Below are 23,559 nucleotides of genomic sequence, written 5' to 3' on the forward strand. Positions count from 1 at the left end.
CCGCGGCCCGGGGGAGAGGGCTGTGGGTGCTGTGTCCGGGCCGCAAGTGCCGCGTCCGACTTAGAGGAGGCCCCGGCCAGGTGTGAAGCGGCGGGGGACCCCCTCCTCCAGCGGGAGGCAGCCGGCCTCAGCGAGGTGCGCAGCGCTGCGTCCCGGCTATGGCTGACTTGCCGAAGTGCATGTGTTGCACGTCGTAGCTGAAACCAAACGTTATCTTCTGCAGGTTTTTGTGAAAATAGGTATCCGGGCAAAGAGAGGCCTCCTCAGTGAGGGGAAAAACCGCAAGGTATATGCAGCCTTGTTAGACACAAGTATTTATGAAGAAAGACATTGGAACCCAGGCTGCTCCAATTCTAGTTTTTAAAAAACACTTGAAGTGGGAAAATTATATGAAGAATGTTGCATATAGAGAATAGCTGTGGCTGTGTTGACACAAGGACACAGGTGAAGGAAGGAAGATTTGAAGCTGGAAGAGAGATCTTTCATTAGACTGACTGCTGTGGTTTGTCCTAATAGAAAAAGGCAAACTTTAGAATATGAATTACCTTAACTCAGTATTACCTGAGAATTTAAAGATACTATTCTGAAAGTAATAGTTACTTGTTATGATGGTTTTAATGATACATATCTTCTAAAACAATTTTCCTGGCTGATATAAATAACTAACAAAGTCTAATTATGTGAAGTAGTGTCATTTAATATAGTTCATAGGTAAACCCTAGTTTTTATGACTAATCACAGCTTATTGTTTATTTCAAAGGCAGCAGTTAAAATTAAGTTGCCACTCTTTTGAACTTGTAAACTTTATTACTATGCATATTTTATGTTTTTTGAGATATGTATAAAACGACTGAGATAATATTTGGAATGTTAAATGTTTCACAGGAACATGATGGAAAATGTGCATCTGGCTCCTGAGGCTGATGAAGATGATCTTTATTCTGGCTACAATGACTATAATCCCACATTTGACACAGAGGTAAAAATATTTGCAGTTTCCCACCTCCCATACATAGAAGTTTAACTTTGAAGTACAAGATAAGAACATGTGGATACAGTAATGCACAAGTGTGCTACTGCTTTGAAGTAAAATTTTCTTTGTTTAGCAAGAAGTATGCAAGGTTTCACCAGAATATTTTTTAATAGGGTTGTTTTGTTGTTTGTTGGTTTTTTAAAATAATTTTCTGTTCCAATTAAAGACTTGTGTGCACCTCATGGATGATGTAGTATTCTTTAATGGTTAGTATTTATGAAGTGAAAAATCCTGGTTATTTGAAGGCTGTATTCACATTCAGGCTCATTTAATATGGTGCTTCCCTGGCAGCATGCAGTGGGAAGTTTTCTGACAAAATAAGCTGCCTTATTGGTCAGTAGTTTATTGAACTCTTACTGTGCTGCAGATGAAGGCGGTAACAGTGGAGTCCTGCAGGTCTCTGTGCAATCCACAGAGCATCTGGGATGACTTATGTTAACCCTGCAGACTACTTTCTGCTAATTGCTGATGTAGTGGAATTAAAAGAACAGTGTTGCAAGACTCAGGATCTTGTGTGAAATCCCAGTGGTAAATTCATTGAGTTGCAGCATGACCTCAGAGACATGAGATACCTTAAAGTATTGGTGTGACAGACATTAATGTTGAAATTCAGAAACAGTGCTAATTTTGAGCTTTTGGACATAGATGGAAATTCATGTTATATTTTACCAGTAAAGCTCTGGTTCCTCAGTGTATTTTAATTTTTTTAAGAGCGCAAGTGTTTACATTTCCTACTCTGAAACACCAAAAAAAGATTATTTATTGTGAGTAAAACCTGCCATTCAGTTATTTTCAAGTAAAATATTTTTGGAAGAATAATTGTTTTTTTTACCTATCTGCTTTCAGTAGTTGTAAGGTTCTGGAATCGTGGCTTTGGTTGTTGTGGTTTTAAGAGGGTTGCTGATTTTATTTTATCTTTTCTAGGATTTAGAAAATGATGTAGCTTTTCAAGAGGCAGCAAGAACAAGTAGTCATGGTAGAAGACCCCCTGTAAGTATACTATTGCAATGTATTTTAAAAGATAGACCTTTTATGGAGTCCTAAATAAAATGAGATAAAACAGTGTTTAAGAGAAAAATTATATATTATGAAAGGAATTAGTTTAATGTTCTTTACATAGAATTATTTACTCTGACGTACAAGGTTGAGATATATACTAGACAGTGGGATTTAGAAAACCGTGTATTATTGTTCTGGTAATTTTTTTTTCTCCTTAGTAATGCAATTATGTTAATTTTCTTATTTTCATTTAGCTGTGACTTAATCTTATATCCATTTTCAAAACTGAATATAAAGTTAGCACCTGCACTTTAAAAGTATGTATTATATGGCTAAAGAACAGCTGGAACTGTCTGATTAATGTTACTACTTTGCCAGACTAATCTGGCTCTGCACTGATAATCTTTTCTATAATAATTAAGGTATTATTTCTTTGACTCCACTATATAAATTATATAGAAGGACTGATAACTAACACATATGATTGTTAATTAGTGGGAGGTTTTGTTGCTTTTTGTGGGTTGTTTTTTTTTTTCCCTACCCAGGTGACAGCAAAAATCCCTGGTACATCAGCTTCAAGACCTTTAGCTACTGCATTAGGGGTATGTTTTTCTTCTGTTGTATTCTTAATGAAATGATGTATCTAACAAAAAATAAATTTGCCATTTAAACAGTAAATTTCTGTGCTTTTTTAAAAGGTCTGACAGAAATAGAATTATAGAATCACAGAACAGTTAAGGTTGGAAGGGACCTTAAAGATCATCAGGTTCAAACGTCCCTGCTATGAGCAGGGACACGTCACACTAGACCAGGCTGAACAAAACCCCATCCATCCTGGCCTTGAACACCTCAAGGGAGGGGGTTTCCACAACCTCCCTGGGCAACCTATTCCAGGGCCTTATTACCCTCATGGTGAAGAATTTCTTCCTAATATCTAACCGAAATCTCCTCTCTCTCAGTTTAAAACCATTACCCCTTGTCCTGTCACTACCCTCTCTGGTGAAAAGCCCCTCCCCAGCTTTCCTGTAGCCCCTTCAGGTACTGGAAGACAAATATAAGGTCTCCCCAGAGCCTTCTCTTCTCCAGGCTGAACAGCCCCAACTCTCTCAGCCTATCCGTTAAAAGCAAATTGTGAGTTTGTGCTAACTGAAGCTCAGCTGGAGCTCAGATCTTCCAGGCACTGACAGTATGTTGGATATGAATAATATAAATGGGAATTTTGCTATGAACTTCTGTAAGAGTTAGATCAACTCCTAAAACTCAGTGTTGAGAAGGCTGTACATATCCTTTAAGGTGTCTAATGCTTTGTGAATCCTAGTTTCAAACAACTGATTTATGTTTTTATAGTCAAAGGCAACTTTAACTTCATCTATGGGAAGACCAATGACGGGAGCTATACAGGTAAAAGTTTCAATATTTACATTTGTTATTCATTTGGATCAGTGAAGTTTTCTGCTAAGTGTTTGAGTTTGATACAAGTATTTAAGAATTCATTGAAGTAATAGAAATTATTACACTGTTTTAATTTGTCCTTTTTTTTAAACTATGGTTTTATTTGAGCACGGGGTTGGAGGTAAGACAGACGTGCAATAAGTGCTTTTCAACACTTATTAACATGCAGTAAATATTTTTCATTTTAATAGGCGACAGGTGGATTCTAATTTTCATGTTTTTCTTGTGCACTTACACACTACTAAGAATATGCTGCATCACTACCCTTAAGTATATTGACTTAGTGTTAAATATATCTATAGCCATTAGATTATTTTGTGTCAGCTGGGTGAGAAACAGGAGTTAACATGGAGCATCAAGAGTAGGGCTACTCCCTAAGGAAAGACAAGGCAGGACCCTAGGGGGAAATTGCATGGCCAGCAGTGCAGGGACCTTGCTAGCCAGGACCGAGTCCCCCAGTACCTAAGCAAGGCAAGTAGAATCCACCTAGAAATGGTGGCCATGTCCAGACAAAAGTGGAGAACATAAGGCCATGTCATGGTGATGAGACAGGTCCAAGGATAAGCTAAAATGTTAATGCACAGACCAAGGTTAAGAACAATGATACTGGCCAGGTCGATAATGCCAAGGCAAGGCTAAAATCAATCCAGGAGGTCATTCCACAGGATGAAATCTGGATCAAGGAACTCTGTGGCCAGGCATAGCTGTAGCTGATGTGGAAACCAGCAGTCCTCCAACAAAGCTAGGCAAAGGCTGAGGGACCAGGGTTGAGCTTAAAGCTCCTGAGCCTTGGTTGGAGTGTGTAGCTGAAGGCCCCATGTGAAGTCTGGTCAGGGTTATTAAGGTTTATTTGTGCACTCAGTGTCTTGACAGGAAAGTTACTAAGCTGGCATGGGGTTGGGTCAGAAATTCTTGTGCTGGGAGGGACTGTGCAGTTACATACAATGTACAAGGTACAAATACAAAGAAATACTGTAGTTTGTGTCTCTCTTGCTTTAAATAAAGTAAAACATTCTGATCCATGAGATCATAGGATTCTCTTTATTGTCAATAAAAATTTTTAAAGCAACTGAGTTCTGAAACAATGTAACACTAAGCTAGAGTACATTACAGATCTCAAGACCAACAACTCTTAAGAGTTTTCTAAAAATAAGAGATGTTTGAAGGCAAGTATTCTGAATACATATAAAATTCACACAAAATAGTAAGTGTTCCTTTGTGTCAGTTACAGTTTCACAGAGTGTATGGGGTTGGAAAGGACCTCTGATCATCGAGTCCAACTACCCCTGCTGGAGCAGGAAATCCTGATAGTGTTTGTTCCTCTGCTTTGTAGATAGTTACAGAGTCACAGATCATTGGTTTGGAAAGGACAGACCTCACAGATTATCCGGTCCAAACTTCCTTGGCAAAGGCCTGGTCCTGACAAGGCAGCCCAGCAAGCTGTCCAGCTGAATCTTAAAGGTGTCCAATGTTGGGGAATCCACTATGTCATCAAAGAGATTATTCCAATGGCTGACTCAGTGAAAGTTTTTTATCCTGTGTCCAGTCAGAACCTCTCCAGGAGCAACATGTACCCATTGTCCCTTGTCTTTTCCATGTGACTCCTTGTAAAAAGGGAGTCTCCATCTTTAAATACTGCAACATGGTGAAGAGGTCTCCTCTAATCCTTCTTTTCTCAAGGCTGAACAAATCCATATTATATGATGTGTAATATTTGAGGAATAAAAACATTCGTAAAAACACTCATTTTACTGAGGTGGTAACAACTGATTTTTGTATTTAAAGATTTTGTTATATATAACTAATGTCTGTACTGCCCACAATTTTTTTTATTTTTTTTAGGAATATTATTTTAATATGTCTTTTTTTAATTTAAGGATGGAGTTAGTCGACCAATGACAGCAGTGCATGCTGCAGGTTACACCAAGGCAGCCACGAGAGGTATGGTTTGTAGAAATCACCAGCTGCCAGAGGGTTGTGTTGTTTTACAGTTTTCAATACTTTGTTAATTTTGCAGGTTCTTCATTTGATCCTCTTGGTCAAGCAAGAGGTCCTGCTCCACCTCTGGAAATGAAGAATTCAGACAGGTTTGTTCAGTTTTGCATTAAACTATTTCAAAGCATTAACAGCAACAGAAAAATCAACCATGGGTAGAGCTTGAAAACATTCAGAGAGTTACAAAACCCTTGGGCCAAACTCAACTTTGTGGAATAATGCCACAAACATTTATTTGTGTGGTTAGCTGACTTGCCAGAACAGTTGCACTGACTTTCAGGAATGTCTGATTTCAGTGATTTCTGGTTCTGACTGTAGCTCAGCAAACTGGACATAGGTTTTGCCACACAAATGCTGTGATAATTTCATAGAATTGTGAAGGATTATGGAAAAGTCTTTGACAGGCAAGGACCACCATAATTCATGCAGCTCTTTAGGAAGCACCATGGGGAATTTTGCCTGCTGTTTTCCTCTGTTCACTGTGACCTTAGCACTTGAGGTAAAACAAATTGTGAAGGTTGTGTAGGCTAGTGTGAATGTTTGGGAGTACACTGAGAGCAAGTTAGTTGTGACATATGATACATCACTGTGTTGTTCTGTTGAGATTATTCTGTAAAAGCTTAGTGTTTGCAATCACATTAATTATGTTAATCCTTTTCTTGTTACTTCTATTTTAGTTCAGAAGAGAAGATGAGGCAGTTGGAAAAAAAAGTGAATGAACTGGTTGAAGAAAGCTGCATTGCCAACAGCTGTGGAGACTTGAAATTGGTAATCTGGATTTCGCTTCACTTCTGCTATTATGTGAAGAAAAATATGAAATAATAAATGTTTCAGACTGACTTGGGTTTAAACATTTTAAAGTCCCCACAGCATTCTCCTAGAGAAGCTGGCTGCTCATGGCTTGGATGTGCATGTGCTTTGCTGGATAAAAAGCTGATTGGACAGCTGGGTCCAAAGAGTTGTGTTCAGTGGAGTTAAATCCAGTTTGGGGCAGGTCACGAGTGGTGTTCCCCAGGGCTCAGTGCTGGGGCTGCTCCTGTTTAATATCTTTATTGAAGACTTAGATGAGGGGATGCACCCTCAGTAAGTTTGCAGATGACACTGAGGTGGGTGAGAGTGTTGATCTGCTTGAGGGCAGGGAGGCTCTGCAGAGGGATCTGGAGATGCTGGATTGATGGGCAGAGGCCAATGGCATGAGTTTTAATGAGACCAAATGTTGGGTCCTGCACTTTGGCCACAACAACCCCTGGTAGCACTACAGGCTTGGGGAGAAGTGGCTGGAGAGCTGCCCAGCAGAGGGGGACCTGGGGGTGCTGCTTGGCAGCAGCTGAACATGAGCCAGCAGTGTGCCCAGGTGCCCGAGAAGGCCAACACCGTCCTGGCCTGCATCAGGAATAGTGTGACCAGCAGGAGCAGGGAGGTGATCCTGCCCCTCTACTCAGCCTTGGTGAGGCTGCACCTTGAGCTTTGTGTGCAGTTTTGGGCTCTGCACTATAGGAAGGATATTGAGGTGCTGGAGAGGGTTCCGAGAAGGGCTAGGCATACTGGCACAGACTTACCCAGTCTAACCTGTGGACTCTGTGGAAGTAGGTGACATTTGTTCAATACCTGGCTTGTAATTGGCATCTTTGCAGCAGATGTATAAGGTTGTTGTCTGAATGGCATTCCATTTCCCTTATGGTGCTTGGGCTTTTTGGATAATGTAATTCTCATTCAGGACTGGTACTCAACACCAGCATCAATCTCACTTAAGCCACCTCCACAGTACCTTTCCATATCAGAGGCTGTTTGGAGCTATAGCATGTGGTAGATACTGTATTGCTTTGGTTGCACCATTAGGGGTCAACATCAAGATGGAACTATTTAATCTTCTTTCAGTCCTTCACACGAGGGGATCTTCCAAGCTAAGCAAACCCTGAAGTGACAACACCAGTATCATTCATAGGACAGTAGCAATAAAGCACGTTAGCCTTGAGTTCCAGTGTGTCAAAATAGCCACTAACTCTCCTCCTTAGAACCAGGCTTATGGTTTATTCTACAGGCTTTGGACTGGCCAGCTCCATCTCCTAAACTACGGAAGGCAGAGGAAGTTCATCTAATGAGATACATTGGGTTCTGAGGGATGGAGACTTTTTGCTCATCCATTGCCCTCTCAAGTTGCTGGCATCTGATCCGTAAGGGGAAAAAATTAAACCTATGAGAGATGATGTTTATTGCTCAGTCAAGTAAACTGCAAAATTTTTTAATCCAGGAGTGTATTCTGAGGAGGTATTGTTAGAGTGCAAGCACAGATAAAGCATCTTTTCTGATTTGCTTAATACTGTCCAATACAAATCCTAAACTAGATGGACTTTGGTTTGATCAAATTCTCATGTTTTGGAGATAAAGATCTCCAGAATTTATTACAAAGATGGCAAATGGTCAAATGATCTGAGCATTGCTACAAATCAGGAAAATGGCACTGTTTGTTCATGGTACACAATGTCTATATTTGTGAATAAATAAGTAGGTTTGTAAATGGTTAGCATGGATACTGTCACAGTTTTGGCCCAGGCTAACTAGTATTTTTCTAAACAGTTCCTAGATATAGTTGAAGGTTACTATGGATAAGGAAATATTTCCAATAGACAGAATAGTTATGATCTGTTGTAAGGGTGCTAGAGCAATGTCATGTCAGTTAGTGAAAGCTAAATAGACAGGCTCTAGCCCGTTTGATTTACATCTAGTACAGGTGTAATTAGTGTATTCAAGCTGTTTGGACAAATCACTGTTTTTAATAACCCATTGCCTTTATACCACATTTATTTATTTATTTATTATTTTTAATACTTTTAATTTTTTTTTTACTTTACATTGGCTTGCGACAATTACACCAGACTGTTCTGGGAGTATCTAGGATGTTTGTGTTAGTTTCTGACAAGTCCCATTTTCCTGCAGAAGTCATCAAATTTGCCAATCATTGTAAAACAGCCAAGTTGGATTTGTCCTCTGTCATAAGGACTAAGAATCAAGCTCTTGAGAAGACACAGCTTCACCACTAGCTGCCAAGTAGCTCTCTTGAGTGCAAGTCAAGCACTGGGTGTAGCCTATGCATCCAAAGAAAATGGACATAAATATATTATTTTCATAGTTGTTTTGAATGTGTTTTTGCCATCTTGGGTTAGTAAGATTTAAGGCATTGCTTAAACCGAGTCTTCTGTTTAAGGCTCTGGAAAAAGCAAAAGAAGCTGGAAGAAAGGAAAGAGTATTGGTGAGACAACGTGAACAAATTTCTACTCCAGAAAACATCAACTTGGACCTCACTTACTCAGTAAGTTCTTAGAAATCTTTAAAGAGTGAAAGGTGTTGTTAGCAAATCTCCTGAAGAGAAGTTTCAGTGTATGCTGAGTGTGTGTATTGCAATGCTCCTAGGAGTGTACCAGGTCAGATATGGTCTTACATTGGGGGTGGGGGAATTTAATGAAGACTGGATTGCAAAGGTCCATTTGTATCATCGAGTCTCTTCCCTTGCAATCTTAAGTACCTGAGAAACCATGTAGTCAACATTAAGTGAAGAAGGGTGCCCATGAACATCTATTCCAGCTACCAATTCACATACAAAACATGCATATCAAAATAGAAAAGATTTACACCCTGTAGTTAAAAAATAGCATAGAAAGCATAACATGCCAAGAGAAGAAAACAGAACTGAGATCAGACACTGCCTTTCATTTGAACCATAAAGTGACAGATTATATATTACATTAAATAGGTTATATTAATATTCCTAAATCCTGGATTTTTAAACAGTTACCTAGATTTGCCTTCTGGTTTTCAAATTTCAAATGGGGGAAACGTGGAGATACTTTACCTGACACCAACAGAACTTCTGTTTTGAAACAGCAGTTTGGAAAAATTCTCTCTTCATAAAATGAGTGGCCAGAGGTAGTAGGACTATCTTCCACTGGTTGGGAGCTATAAATTTCAATTGCTAAAAAATATCCTGTATGAATGATTTTTAATACCCTTGCATTATAGCATTGTATTTGCTTAGATCTACGGCCCACTTAGTGTGACTTGTAGTGGTAGTTATTTAAGTACAAAGGTAAAAGAATTAGTAGAATAAGTAGATTTGAAACTTGTTTTCTCTATGTCAATATACAAGAACAAAGGAACATTAAAGATCGGAAGCTTAAAACTGGTAAAAGTAATACCTCCAAGGTAAATTAATTTGAAATTATCTATTATTAATTCAGTTTCATAAATGTTGAGAGAACAACGTATTTTCTTGTACATAAAATTCCATTTTTCTATAGGTTCTTTTCAATCTGGCCAGTCAGTATGCTGCTAATGAAATGTATGCTGAAGCACTGAATACTTACCAAGTTATAGTGAAGAATAAGATGTTCAGCACTGGAGGTAGGGTACATTCCAAAGTGGGTTAAAATTGGTTATCAGGCATTAAAAATTAGGACTTTGTGTGGTATTGACTCACAGAGATCTCAGCCCTCATGTCTGCCAGTCAGAGTGGATGACAGATACTTGTGATCTCTGATTTGGTATCACTTAATGTGATTTGGCTAAGCTAAAGATAAAGCCAAGACCATCAGTTCTTCATGCAGTGCACACTGGGTTGTCTGCTTTAATACATTTTTTTTCTCTTTTGATTCAACTTTGCCTTCTGAAAGCTTCTTTTAGTATTTTGCATATCTTGGAGACTCCTACAGTGCACTTTTCTCAGAGATGCTTATTTGAAGCTGTCTTCCTGGAAAGCACTATAGATAATCTGTATCTCATTCCTCAATTCACAATCAGAATCAGAGCATGTCTTACACTGGTAGCTCTTTTCTAGGTTTCATTGCTACTTCATCTCCTCCTGAGTGTAAATTCATAGGAGGCTGTTTCTGAAGTGTTTCTTTAAAGGGTTGCTGGTTCCCTATAATGAATACAGATCTACAAATAAGGTGTTCTAGTGTGTCACTTTGAAACAAGTTTAGAATGCTGTAACTTTGCTTTAAAAGGCTGTAGCTCATTGACTTCTTTTGATAGGCAGACTGAAGGTGAATATGGGAAATATATATTTAAAACAACGGAACTATTCAAAAGCTGTCAAATTCTACCGTATGGCTCTGGACCAGATTCCTAGTACCCACAAAGAGATGAGGTGAGTTTCTACTAGTAGGCATTGTTCTGAAATGCAAGTTCTGGATACAGCATAGTTTGATAGTTAAAAATATAACCTAATCCTGATTTCTTTCCTTAGGATTAAAATAATGCAAAATATTGGAATCGCATTTATTAAAACTGGCCAATACTTCGATGCCATTAATTCATTTGAACATATAATGAGCGTGTCCCCAAGCCTGAAGGCAGGCTACAACTTGATCCTGTGTTATTTTGCTCTTGGAGATGGTGAAAAAATGAAAAAAGCCTTCCAAAAACTGATTGCAGTTCCCTTGGAAGTGGATTATGATGACAAATATATTTCACCAAATGTAAGTTTGGACAAAATAATTTGTATGCTTGAATAAAATAAATTGTGTCTTTACGTGCTAAATCAGGAGAAAGGCTGAGACATTTGATGCTTGGACTATACTGAGCATGTAAATAAATGTGTATTTTTGTATCTAAAATAACTTTCTTTTTACCATCATGAACTTAGTATGGCAGTACTGCTCAGAAGAGTAAAATAATGTCAATGTTCAGATCCTTTTTTCCTCAGAAGATATGATGTACATAAAATCCACACCACATGATTGTCTTCATAATTATTTTGTTGAAATTCATCTAGACTGGCTTACATAGCTCACTCACTGCTTTGTCTCCTTTATAAAAAATTATAATAAAATATTTATAAGCAAAAATAAAGGGAGCAAAGCAATGAGTAAATTAATTGATACTTTCTCTAATGAGTGCTGATAAAACTTGTAAAACTGTAGTGTTATTTTGTAGAAGAAAATTTTAGTTAAGTTTATGCTTATTTTAGTTCATTAGACTTTGCTGGAAACTGGACTTCCTTTGTACCATGAAACCAGCAGCTCATTATATTAAAGACAGGAAAAAGTAATTAGTAGGTTTAGGGTCCCTCTTAGAAACATCAAGACAAGCTCTTTATTTTCTCTAAGCAATCTTTTTTTCAGTGATACATAGCTTCCACTTCCAGTCCTAAAGATCAAAGATGTAATAAGTCTTCAAACTAGCTGCAGCTTAAGAGTTGCTTTTGCTTCCTGTTGTCCTGGCATAAGCAAATAAAATGTAATATATGAAGCATATATAGATGAGGAAGGGCTGGATACCCATCCATACCTGCATTAGTTATTTTAGAACTAACAGAAGTGTGTGATGGAAGCCACAAGATGATCATGTGAATTACCGTAATGAGAAGGTAGCACTTCCCTGTCTGATACATGTGACATTAACTACACCTATTAACCCTCATATGAGCTATGACCACATATGTCAAAAGTAAAAAGTAGTTGTAATGCCAAATTTTGGATTTTGTGGTTAGAAAACAACTTTATATTGAAGCTAGCCTTTTGAAATGTGAGAAGGAAATAACTGATGTTATAGACTAGGTAATTTGTATCAATTTATGTTTACAGTCATAATGTCTATAATTAAAATGCATGGCATACTGGCATAATTTACAGTTGTTTTGTCCCCCTCCAGGATGATCCACATACAAATCTACTGATTGAAGCCATTAAAAATGACAGCTTAAGACAAATAGAACATAAGAGGTAATGTTGGAGTCTGTGTTTTCCTATCTGTGCCATAACTTGTACCTCCTGAAAATATTATCAATCTTATCATGTTCGCAGCTCTTGCTATAAAAGTGTCCTCATAATTCTTAAGAAAGAACAAGTTTGGAAGGTCCAAGTGGTTGAGTCACTCAGTTTAAGTGTACTGTGCTGAATTAGAGTATCTACCCCAAATACTGTAGGTTATGCTGCTTTAAACTTGCAGCATTGAGTGTTTTTAAAAAAAGAACTACAGTGCAGTGAAAGAAAACCAGAAGAAAGCAAAGGGTTTTTCAAGTTACAGTGCAGCAGCATTAGCAGGGGATGGGTTGGATTGACTTCTAAGATTGTCCTGAGTGCAGGAAGAAGCAAGAACAAGGTTTGGTTATTTTCTGTATATATGTTTCCAAAATCGTGACATGTTTGTGTCTTGGTTTTTGTGTTGTTGGTTTTTTTTTCCTTAGGAAATCCATGGCAGAGGAATACATCATGACAGCTGCTAAACTCATTGCACCTGTAATTGAGACATCTTTTGCAGTGGGCTATGACTGGTAAGACTCACGTGAGGCTTCTTTTTGTGTAAACTATATGGCAATGCCTCATGCTGGTTCTGAAACCAAATTAACAACATAAAAAGCCTGGGAAACAGTTTGTTGTGCATCTCAAACATAGTGCCGAGGCTATTTTCAGTTTGTCTCCATAATGCTCTGGAGAAGAACAAAACAAAGTGTTAGGGTCTATTCTGTGTTAAAAATTAATTTCATTGAAACTCAGCTCTTAGTTACATATTTTGAAGCATTCTGTGTTGGCACAAAAAGAGCTTCTTAAACTTGAATTCAATTTGAAAGTTCAATAACTTTTTAAAGTTTTGACAGACAAATACAATACAGAAAGCAGTGCTTGCCAGTCTTTGAGTTTGAAGGTAGCATAGTGAAGACTTGGGGTGCCTAAGAAGTTTTCAATATTTCATGGAGTCATTACATAAAACATTGGAATCCAGATATTATAAATGAACTGCAAATAAACCTAATAATATTTGTAAATGTATACCTAATCTACTATTTCTTAAACATGCATACTAGTTTATAATTTTGTCTTTTGTATCCAATTTAATCTTCAATTTACAGCTTAGCTTTTGCTTTCTGTTGTATTTTCTGTAGCAGGATACTATTCTCTAAACCTAAATAAGATAGACATACTTTCTACAAAGACAGTATAAAAATTATTAGTATAGTTTTAAATATTTTTAAACTAGTTTTAGTTTTCTATTGTCATTTGTTATTTTTGGTATTTTTAATAATGTTGTTGGAAAATAACATATACACAAATCAATGTTTATCTGCAGCTGCACCACAAGTAACAAATGTGTTCAGTGTTTGGGAAGTGTAAGAAGTTTGATGAAAAAGGAGAACTTTAACTTTTTTGGGGAGGGGGAGAAGGTAGGGACAGTTAGGATTATTTTCAAGTTTTGCAGGTCCTATAATTATAATTTACTAATGAAGCTGTTTATACCATGAAATAATCTCTCATACAGACAGACATGTTTAGTCTATGAGATGGTGTTTAGCAGTTTAATAATTATTACAATCTTACAATTTCCCTTCTATTTCCATTCTGACTTACTGGAACTTAAACAGTATATCTTGTGAAAATTAGCTTTCTGCTTTATAACCTGCTAACATGAGTAAGTCAGATTTGTTTTCTCTGTTATCTTGGGGTTTTTTTTAAGAAAACTGGAAAACATTGTTGGATACTCAGTTTTGTTACTGCTATCCACAAAATACTTGTCATGAGGTAAAATACTTTCCTATCTGTTCTGGCTAATTAACTTCTAGTGAGATATGGCGGATCGTTTTGCGTATATCAGGACAGATTTATTCTCTGTTCTTCTAGGCTGAGGTATACAAACTTAGCACAGAAGTTTAACCAGCAGTTTCTTACTTTTCCAAACACTACACTTATTAATGAGTCCTCTGAGTATTAACTGTGCTTTTAATCAATTAATTATATTTACAGAAGTGAAGTGGGGACATTTGCACAGATGTATTTCATTCATGACTTTCTTTATGTTACAGGTGTGTTGAAGTAGTAAAAGCTTCCCACTATGTAGAGCTAGCCAATGACCTGGAAATAAATAAAGCCACTACTTACTTGAGGCAGCAGGACTTTAACCAGGTATAGTAACTTCATACATGATTACTTTTTAATAATGTGTTGCAAAAGCTATCTTTCTCAGCCACAGCATATTTTTCAGCGAGGGAAGGAATTATTTATGCAAACATAATCATCACATTGTTGCTAAATATAAATATAATAAAGTAAAATAACTTTATAAAAACACTGGCAAGAGGTTAAGTTTTATCTAAATGAAATTTCTGCCAAGAACTGATAGTGAATGCAGTTAATTTCAAGATTAAGACACCTAAATTTAATTATCTTCACTGAAGAAAGTAATAGATACATTATTCCAAGTAAAATTATAGCTCATTGCTCAAAATTAATGAACTAGCAGAAGTTCAGAAGACAACTCTACAAAAATCTTTGTGATTTTACAGTTTTTATCATGCATATGTTCCCTTTTCATTGTTCTGTTATATATTTAAATACACAAGTGAAGTAACTTGGCTACATTGAAATTACTTGTGTGTTTATGTAGGTAAGATCTCTCTCTGCAGCCGGTCCTCCAGTCACTCATTAGACAAATTTCTGCCGATGAATTTTATGCTGAACTGCCTTCATCACTTCCCTTTTTAATGAGTTCAGCAGGCTGTTAAATGAGGCTTTCCTTTTCTATGCATAAATTGTCAACATAGGTGTATAAATTAGTACCACAAATTTTCATTTTTATGTTTTTGCTATTATCTTTAGTGAATATGCATCTTACAATGTTTTCTTTTAAGACAAATCTGGGGGGGTTTTCCTCTTAATTTTTTGTAGGCTATGGGACAATTTATAATATCAGGATTTTGTCAAAATTGTAATTTTTTATTTGTCTGTGAACAAAGATGGTTTGAAATGTGAGCAATTGTAGAACAATTCCATGTTAAGAAGAAACTCATGTATCTGGCAGGATTTGCTTCGTTTCCTTCTAGCATGCACCATTCAGTGGATTCAATTATAGAAATGCTGAATAAATAAGAAGGAATGTTGCAACCCCCAGGTTTGCACAAGTGGCAAGAAGTATGAAAGTTCATATACAGCAAAATTAGAGCTGAAACTGAATACCTCTGTCATCTTCTGAGGTCCTTCATCTTCCTGTAACTTGGAGGGAAATGCAGAGCCATGTGCTTATCCTTCCCTTCTCTTCTGGTTTCCTGAGCAGCTCTTGCTTCTCCTGTCTGTCCTGTTGTCTTCTCCTTTCATGTAGATACAACAGGAGAGTTATCTTTTATTACACTGTGTGTCTGACTGATACCTTTTCTGAGGTCAGGAAGAAGTTTGAGAGCTTGAAAGATTTTTGGGCAAATCTGACAGCTTTATTGATGATAGCTTTTGGTGAGTGAGAGTGTTACAGTTAGGTGAACAGTCATATGATCTCAAGAATCTACTGTTTCAATGTTAACATTTTGCAAACTCCAGTTGGTATCCAGTATAGATTAAAAAAATAAAATCAGAGGTAAAATGAGATACAGAGTTCGTTGGTAATGTTTCTGTGGATACTGCAATGGAATACTGCAATGGAGGGTGAGGGAAGAGTGTTGGAACCTACGTTAAGGTTAAGGTCTTCTTACATTTAGGAACTATGTCATCGTAGAATGGGACTGCAGAATGGTGATTGCAGAGAGTCTGTTGGGGTTTGTTTTTTTTTGTGGTTTGTTTTGTTCTAACGCAGCTGCCACTTACATTAATTGTGTCTGTCTGTTGCTCATACACTTACTAAATCTGCACCTGCTTAACACACCTTTGGCTGAAGAACAAGAATAGAAACTTTTTGAAATACTCAGTTTCAAGGCTGAAAGTTTTACTGTGTTTCAAAAAAAAAGAACTAAAACAGATTTCTGTTGTAACTAATGGGATTTAACTGTGTGCTCATCAGAATGCATATGTTATTTTAAAACAGTCATAGAAAAAAAAAAAAAATCAGTGTGGAAATTACTATGTTTAGATTTTATTTTATTATAAGGGGTTTTAGTATTAGATATTTTGAATGTTTTCTTAATTTTAAAGAGAAACTTTGAAGACTAATTGAAAAAACACATTCTGCAGGTTAGCCAAGCAGCTCCTTAACACCTCTGGCTGATCTTTCTTGGGTCAGGAAATCTACTTTGAACTTTACCTTCTGTAAGCAAATAATTTAGGTACATTGAAAACGTGTCACCAATTATTGGGACAATCTGTGTTTTGATTGTTGAATCCAAGTAAGTGTTATTGTTGGAACTAAAAAGTTAGAAGTTATTTAGAAATATGAAAATGTAGCTGATGATACAATGATGAGAGCATTTCTACTTTGCAAGGAGAAAAGGAATATTGATATGGATTTTCATCCTAGATCTCATAATTGTTGAAATGGTTCAAGAGACCTGCAGTGTAGTTTGTCAGCAAATGAACAGAGTTCAGAGTTCATTACACATAACTTCCACTCTATTATTTATTGTCAAAGGTGCCATTTAGAAGTAAAAGCAAATGTAAACAAATTGGCTACAATGGGAACTGGCTTTTTAGAAAGTGACTTTTTAAGTATATAGCTCTAAGTTAAATAAAAATAAATTCCATTGCAAGAAATGCACAGCTTTTACTCGAAGAAACAAGTCTTTGTATAAGAGTAGAGTACCTCCGATATAGTAGTGTTACATCTGTAAATATTTGGGATCATTCCCCTTTTAGAGAAAGTCACAAATAAATATAAAAGTTTTAATTTACCCTAGTTGAAGTGTTACATTTCAGAGACCGCAAAATCTTGAGCATAACTTTTGAAATGCTCTTCTCAGTTTAAATTGGTGTATTTCTTTAGAGAATTGTCTATCATTAGGAGAATATTATGACCTGTAGTAGTTCATAGTTCTGAGTGGAATGTAGTTGACTAAATCAATGAATGACATCTAGCTGTTTTTTGGCCTCACTCTTCATGCTTGAGTAATTCCTGAACTTAGCCAGGTGTCATTAATCAAAACAACTGCAAGTTGGAATACAATGCTACCATATCTTTAATTTTTTAAATGCAATGTGTACTTCATCTTTTTAATAAGAGTTTCAGTGTAAATCCTTTGATTTCACTTAAATAACTGGAAAAATGGGTATCAGATTTTTAATTAGTTGACTAGATTAAAAGCAAATAATATAAACTCATTTTCTGTATGTATAGAATTGTCAGATATCTGTGTACTTGGGGTACATTACTGAATTTTGAAGAAGTAATACATAGCCAATACTGTTGAAATATTGTGACCAAAATTATGTGTAATACAGTTATTCTTGTGTGTGTACAACTTTATAAGCTTGTGTTACAAGTTCTAATAATAATCCCGTGTGCAAGTATATGAGTTTATAATTTTAGCCGTTTGTTACTGTGACGTGTATCAGTGCTTTCTGACATAATTTTGCTAGAGGTTTGCTTCAGTGGGAAGTAAGTTGTTTCCAAATTACTTCTAGGCTCTGGAGACTTTAAAAATGTTTGAAAAAAAGGATAGCCGAATGAAGAGTGCAGCTGCAACAAACTTGTCATTCTTTTATTATTTGGTAAGTGTTTGCTTCAACAAAACCAGTTAAGAACTGCAGTTTGTGTAGCAACTTCTGTATGTTTGTAGCAATTTTTGCCTCTGCTGAATAATCTCTGTAAAGATCAAGAAACTATGTGTTAGAGGAGTTACTCTGGAGCACCCGTTCTTGGTGGTAGTTGAAGTTTAGAGATGTCCTTTGTATACTGTTGGCTGGGAGAAAGAGTGATATTGAGCCCCAGGCCACAGAAGTGTGCCTGCAGGATGATTTGTGCAGAAGCTCAGCAGCTGCATTTAAAACTTGGGTCCTGAAGACCATGGCTAAACTTCAGGAACATGTGAAGTATGTAGCCTAGGCAGGTGCATTTGTGCATGAAGTTTGTAGGGTATGGGGATTTATTTTTGTTTTTTAAATAAATACTGCATTGCTGCAACAAAGAGGACTTCCAGACTGAATGGGACAGAGTGGCAAAACATGTCTCAAGTGTTAAATTCTCTAAAACTTGAAAGAGATGATCCACCTTATGTGAATACATACAGAATATTTTAGGACTTAAGAATGTCTTTTTTTTTTATACTCAGTCTTTTGAAATTCCACTGTATTAGCTGTAAGTAGCCACAGCTGCAAGAAAATTGACTGACATGACTAATACAATATTTGTTTTGTTCATGTAGGAGAATGAATTGGCACAAGCAACTAACTACGCAGATTTAGCTGTAAATTCTGATAGGTACAATCCAGCAGCTCTAACTAACAAAGGAAATACTGTTTTTGCAAATGGAGACTATGAAAAAGCAGCTGAGTTTTATAAGGAAGCTCTCAGGAATGATTCTTTATGCACTGAAGCACTTTATAATCTTGGTAAGGCAATGGTGCTTTTATGATTTAGCTTTTGTCTAAAGGTAACACAAGTGTTTCTGAGAATATGGCTTTCAAAATGTTCTTGTGTAGAAATACATACTAATTATTATTTGTTCAGAAATTTGTTATAGCAAAGTATTAGTTTCTACTTCCTATCTTTCTACAAAATATACCAGTGTTAACTATCAACTAGTAATTGCAGAGGATTAAGTCACTCTGATAATAAAAATTTCTGGTTTCTACTAAAAATTTAACAATATTGAACTATCAGAGTAATTCCCCTCTAAAAGGCCTTTCTTTTTCCTCCTTCATCTTGTTAAAAAATGAAATTATGTATGTTCTTGGTCTTTGATTAGGTTTGTGTTTCATGTGTTTATCAGTTTTGTGAGTTGTATGAGCTGCTAAGAATTCTAAGTATGGCTCTTGAGAACAGAGGCCATCAATGTCAAAGCAGCTACTCTGCTTCTGAGTACCATGTTCCTAATTTAATTTTTCTTGCTATTCTGTCATTTAATATGCTGGAGTAATCTTTTTCCCCTTGTGCTAATAATGTAACCTTTATTTTTTAGGTTTAACATACAAGAAGTTAAACAGAATAGATGAAGCTTTGGATTGTTTTCTGAAGCTCCATGCAATCCTTCGCAATAGTGCGCAAGTTCTTCACCAGATAGCAAACATGTATCTTTTTCTGGATTACAATAAGGAATGGTGGTTTTAGTAAATTCATTTAATCTGAAATACGTGTTTCAATCATGACACAACAACTTAAAAATTTACTATAGTGTCCATTATAATTAGGGTGATCATCCATAGATTAATTCTCTAATGTTTGTAAAAACAGGAGCAGACCTCCTTGAACATTTCCAGTGAAACAAGTGAAGGAAAACACGAAGGCTGTTCACATTGCAGGGACACTTTGTCTGAAAATGTGTCCTGGAATATTTAAAATGCTACTGATTTTATTATTAAAATAATCACAGAATCATAGAATGGTTTGGGTTGGAAGGGACCTTAAAGATCATCTAGTTCCAATGCCCCTGCCATGGGCCAGACCACCTCCCACTACACCAGGTTGCTCAAAGCCCCATCCAACCTGCCCTTGAACACTTCCAGGGATGGGGCAGCCACAACTTCCCTGGGCAACCTGTGCCAGTGTCTCACCACCCTCAGTGAAGAATTTCTTCCTAATGTCTTATCTACCCTTTTCCAGTTTAAAGCCATTAGCCCTTGCCCTATCACTTCATGCCCCTGTTGTAAGTCCCACCCTAGAATCTTGATTCAAGTTTCAAAGGGTCAGAATCATGCTTTGAGGAGTGTCCTGTCAGAGTGTACAAGAAGAGGCTGCCTACAGTGAATTAACTTCTGGGCATTCACTACTCAAACAGCTCTGGTGATTCAGAGGCAGTTCAGGAGACAGCAGTGAATCTTGGCAAAATGAGTGAAGTGGAGCAGCTCATGAGGAATGATCTTAACAGAGAACCAGCTGCTATTTGGGGCCTGCCTTACTCAGAGTTTATTAAGAAACTGTAAATCTGCTACACTTTTCATCAAAATGTTTTCAAACAGACCACTAGCCATTCACATACAAGTAACTTGATAAAATCTCCAAGCTAGAAATTTTAAAAGATGGTGAAAAAAAAGTATTACGCTGTCAAAGTCAGAATCTAAAATTATATTTAGGGGAAAATCAGTTTCTCTAGGGTGCTGAGGCCCGAGTGCACTGTCTAGTTAACAGATCTCATTTACAGCCTGTTTCCTCAGTCCCATCTTTACTGTATTGTTAGTGTGCAGTGAGACAGTGACAGGCATTGCAGGATGTGTAATGAAAGTGTAAAATACAGAATTGCTCATTATGAACAGTAACGTGCATTTGCTGTTACAACCTGCTATTCCACTGACTTTGAAGCCAGGTAAAAGATTCTGAAGATCCGGTGTGATCTGTGGTGTTCACCAGGCTGCCCTGGAAGCAAGCTCCTGGTTCCTGTTAGAACTAGTGCCTGTCTTTAAAAAAGACATGCAGCTCTGTTAAAGATACCAAGTAGTGACACGTTACGTCTTGTCAGTGACTCACCAACTCCACTTGTGTGAGCCCCACAATTTCTTCTCCATGGCAGGGGTGTTACTCTGAAATACTGTGTACAGCTCCTGTAACAGACTTTCTTGACAAGCCTACTCAATGTGGCAGCTTTGAGTACAATTAAGTATAGCCTTTGAGAAAAAGAGTGTACAGTTAATGAAAGTGAATTTCTGTTCTGAAAGCTGTTTTCAGGTTAGTTAGTGTATGTGTAAGAAAATAGTTGTCTGCCAGCACTGCAAAAGCTCAACAGATAGAAAGCTGATTGAGAGGTTGGCTTTGCACATCACCAGTGATGTTCTACACTATGAATTTCTTTAATAATGCTGAGGATGTGCAAACTGTAATAAAATCTCCCCCAAGGCAGAACAGATTCCAGTTGCTTTACTACACTTTAAGAATAGTGAGGGTAATAAAAATACATTTTATTCAGTAAAATAAGTAACTTTAAAAAATGCAAGAGGGCTGTTATGTTTATTAACAACAGCGTTATGGTCCCAGAGAATTTCTCTGCTCTACTCTGTGTAAAGCTGCTTTCCACCAATGCTCACAAGCTTTTTCCATGAAGGGTAGGGTGCAGCAGAAATTGAAGAAGCATGTTGGGCATTTGCTCCAGCTGACGTGGCTGCAAAGGTCTGAGCTGTTGTGCTGCTCTGGTGACTGAGGAGGGGAGCGCACACTGCAGCCTATTTACAGCTAAAAATGCCTTTGTCCTCTGGAGCAGAATCATACACTGTGTTGTGCTTCTTTGACATACAGCTGACAAAAGTCTCTTCTTCACGAGAGCAGTTTTACCCAATCACTTACTTTACGATAAAATTATATATTATGAAAAACTAACCAAGTTGTAAAGGCTGCAAATAAGTCACCTGGTTCTCCCACTTCATTCTTAGCAATGAGGCAGTGTCATGGGGGGAAGACGGGCTGTTCTCTACATTTAGATCAGTGACAGAGGCCTGTTGACCCCAAAGTATTTTAAGGGTGAAGGAGGAGCCAAAGCTTCCGAGTATTTTTTTCTTTAGGGTAACAAAAAGACTTTCTTAGGAATTAAATAATGAAAACAATATGTAAAAAAATCCCAGTGTATCTCCAGACTTCAGTGACTGGCGTATCTGTCCAGCATGTGGATTACATTATGTAAAGCAATAGGAGCTCTGAGTAAAAATATAATCAGCATCAGTCCTTGACCAAAGAGTGACACGTTACGTCTTGTCAGTGACTCACCAACTCCACTTGTGTGAGCCCCACAATTTCTTCTCCATGGCAGGGGTGTTACTCTGAAATACTGTGTACAGCTCCTGTAACAGACTTTCTTGACAAGCCTACTCAATGTGGCAGCTTTGAGTACAATTAAGTATAGCCTTTGAGAAAAAGAGTGTACAGTTAATGAAAGTGAATTTCTGTTCTGAAAGCTGTTTTCAGGTTAGTTAGTGTATGTGTAAGAAAATAGTTGTCTGCCAGCACTGCAAAAGCTCAACAGATAGAAAGCTGATTGAGAGGTTGGCTTTGCACATCACCAGTGATGTTCTACACTATGAATTTCTTTAATAATGCTGAGGATGTGCAAACTGTAATAAAATCTCCCCCAAGGCAGAACAGATTCCAGTTGCTTTACTACACTTTAAGAATAGTGAGGGTAATAAAAATACATTTTATTCAGTAAAATAAGTAACTTTCAAAAATGCAAGAGGGCTGTTATGTTTATTAACAACAGCGTTATGGTCCCAGAGAATTTCTCTGCTCTACTCTGTGTAAAGCTGCTTTCCACCAATGCTCACAAGCTTTTTCCATGAAGGGTAGGGTGCAGCAGAAATTGAAGAAGCATGTTGGGCATTTGCTCCAGCTGACGTGGCTGCAAAGGTCTGAGCTGTTGTGCTGCTCTGGTGACTGAGGAGGGGAGCGCACACTGCAGCCTATTTACAGCTAAAAATGCCTTTGTCCTCTGGAGCAGAATCATACACTGTGTTGTGCTTCTTTGACATACAGCTGACAAAAGTCTCTTCTTCACGAGAGCAGTTTTACCCAATCACTTACTTTACGATAAAATTATATATTATGAAAAACTAACCAAGTTGTAAAGGCTGCAAATAAGTCACCTGGTTCTCCCACTTCATTCTTAGCAATGAGGCAGTGTCATGGGGGGAAGACGGGCTGTTCTCTACATTTAGATCAGTGACAGAGGCCTGTTGACCCCAAAGTATTTTAAGGGTGAAGGAGGAGCCAAAGCTTCCGAGTATTTTTTTCTTTAGGGTAACAAAAAGACTTTCTTAGGAATTAAATAATGAAAACAATATGTAAAAAAATCCCAGTGTATCTCCAGACTTCAGTGACTGGCGTATCTGTCCAGCATGTGGATTACATTATGTAAAGCAATAGGAGCTCTGAGTAAAAATATAATCAGCATCAGTCCTTGACCAAAGAAAATGCAGATATGAGATCATGGAAGATCCCAGTCAAGCCATAGAGTGGCTCCTGCAGCTGATCAGTGTAGTACCAACTGATCCACGTGTACTTTCAAAGCTAGGGAAATTGTATGATAATGAAGGTGATAAATCCCAAGCTTTTCATTATTACTATGAGGTACTTGCTCTTTATTGCTTCTCCAATGCACTTTGTCATATTTCTTTGTCATAATTAAAGAAAAATTTGGTATAGGCTCCTATATTAAATTAACAATTGAGTAATTAATGTTTTTTTAAATGTCATTTAAAAAAGAGATACTTTGAGAGAGAGAGAGAGTTGAAAAATATCTAATTTTTGTAGTCTAAGGA

At 37.2% G+C, this 23,559-nt stretch overlaps 1 protein-coding gene across 1 annotated transcript in view; it reads left to right on the forward strand.

Annotated features, from left to right (window-relative positions):
• The first annotated feature begins 861 nt into the window (after positions 1-861).
• Positions 862-23,559, forward strand: part of IFT88 (intraflagellar transport 88) — a 43,286-nt gene continuing 20,588 nt past the window's right edge. The window contains exons 1-18 of the mRNA XM_009999404.1: positions 862-979; positions 1,958-2,023; positions 2,578-2,634; positions 3,380-3,433; positions 5,362-5,425; positions 5,502-5,571; positions 6,157-6,247; positions 8,685-8,789; positions 9,775-9,877; positions 10,508-10,622; positions 10,722-10,953; positions 12,128-12,198; positions 12,663-12,749; positions 14,274-14,373; positions 17,788-17,874; positions 18,528-18,714; positions 19,284-19,392; positions 23,218-23,368. Of these exons, the coding sequence (XP_009997706.1) occupies positions 875-979; positions 1,958-2,023; positions 2,578-2,634; positions 3,380-3,433; positions 5,362-5,425; positions 5,502-5,571; positions 6,157-6,247; positions 8,685-8,789; positions 9,775-9,877; positions 10,508-10,622; positions 10,722-10,953; positions 12,128-12,198; positions 12,663-12,749; positions 14,274-14,373; positions 17,788-17,874; positions 18,528-18,714; positions 19,284-19,392; positions 23,218-23,368 (1,854 nt within the window). The 5' untranslated portion in view covers positions 862-874. The remainder of the gene's footprint in view (positions 980-1,957; positions 2,024-2,577; positions 2,635-3,379; positions 3,434-5,361; positions 5,426-5,501; positions 5,572-6,156; positions 6,248-8,684; positions 8,790-9,774; positions 9,878-10,507; positions 10,623-10,721; positions 10,954-12,127; positions 12,199-12,662; positions 12,750-14,273; positions 14,374-17,787; positions 17,875-18,527; positions 18,715-19,283; positions 19,393-23,217; positions 23,369-23,559) is intronic.

This window comes from Chaetura pelagica, unplaced genomic scaffold (assembly GCF_000747805.2).
Source record: "Chaetura pelagica isolate M959 unplaced genomic scaffold, ChaPel_1.0 scaffold85, whole genome shotgun sequence".
Taxonomy (NCBI): domain Eukaryota; kingdom Metazoa; phylum Chordata; class Aves; order Apodiformes; family Apodidae; genus Chaetura; species Chaetura pelagica.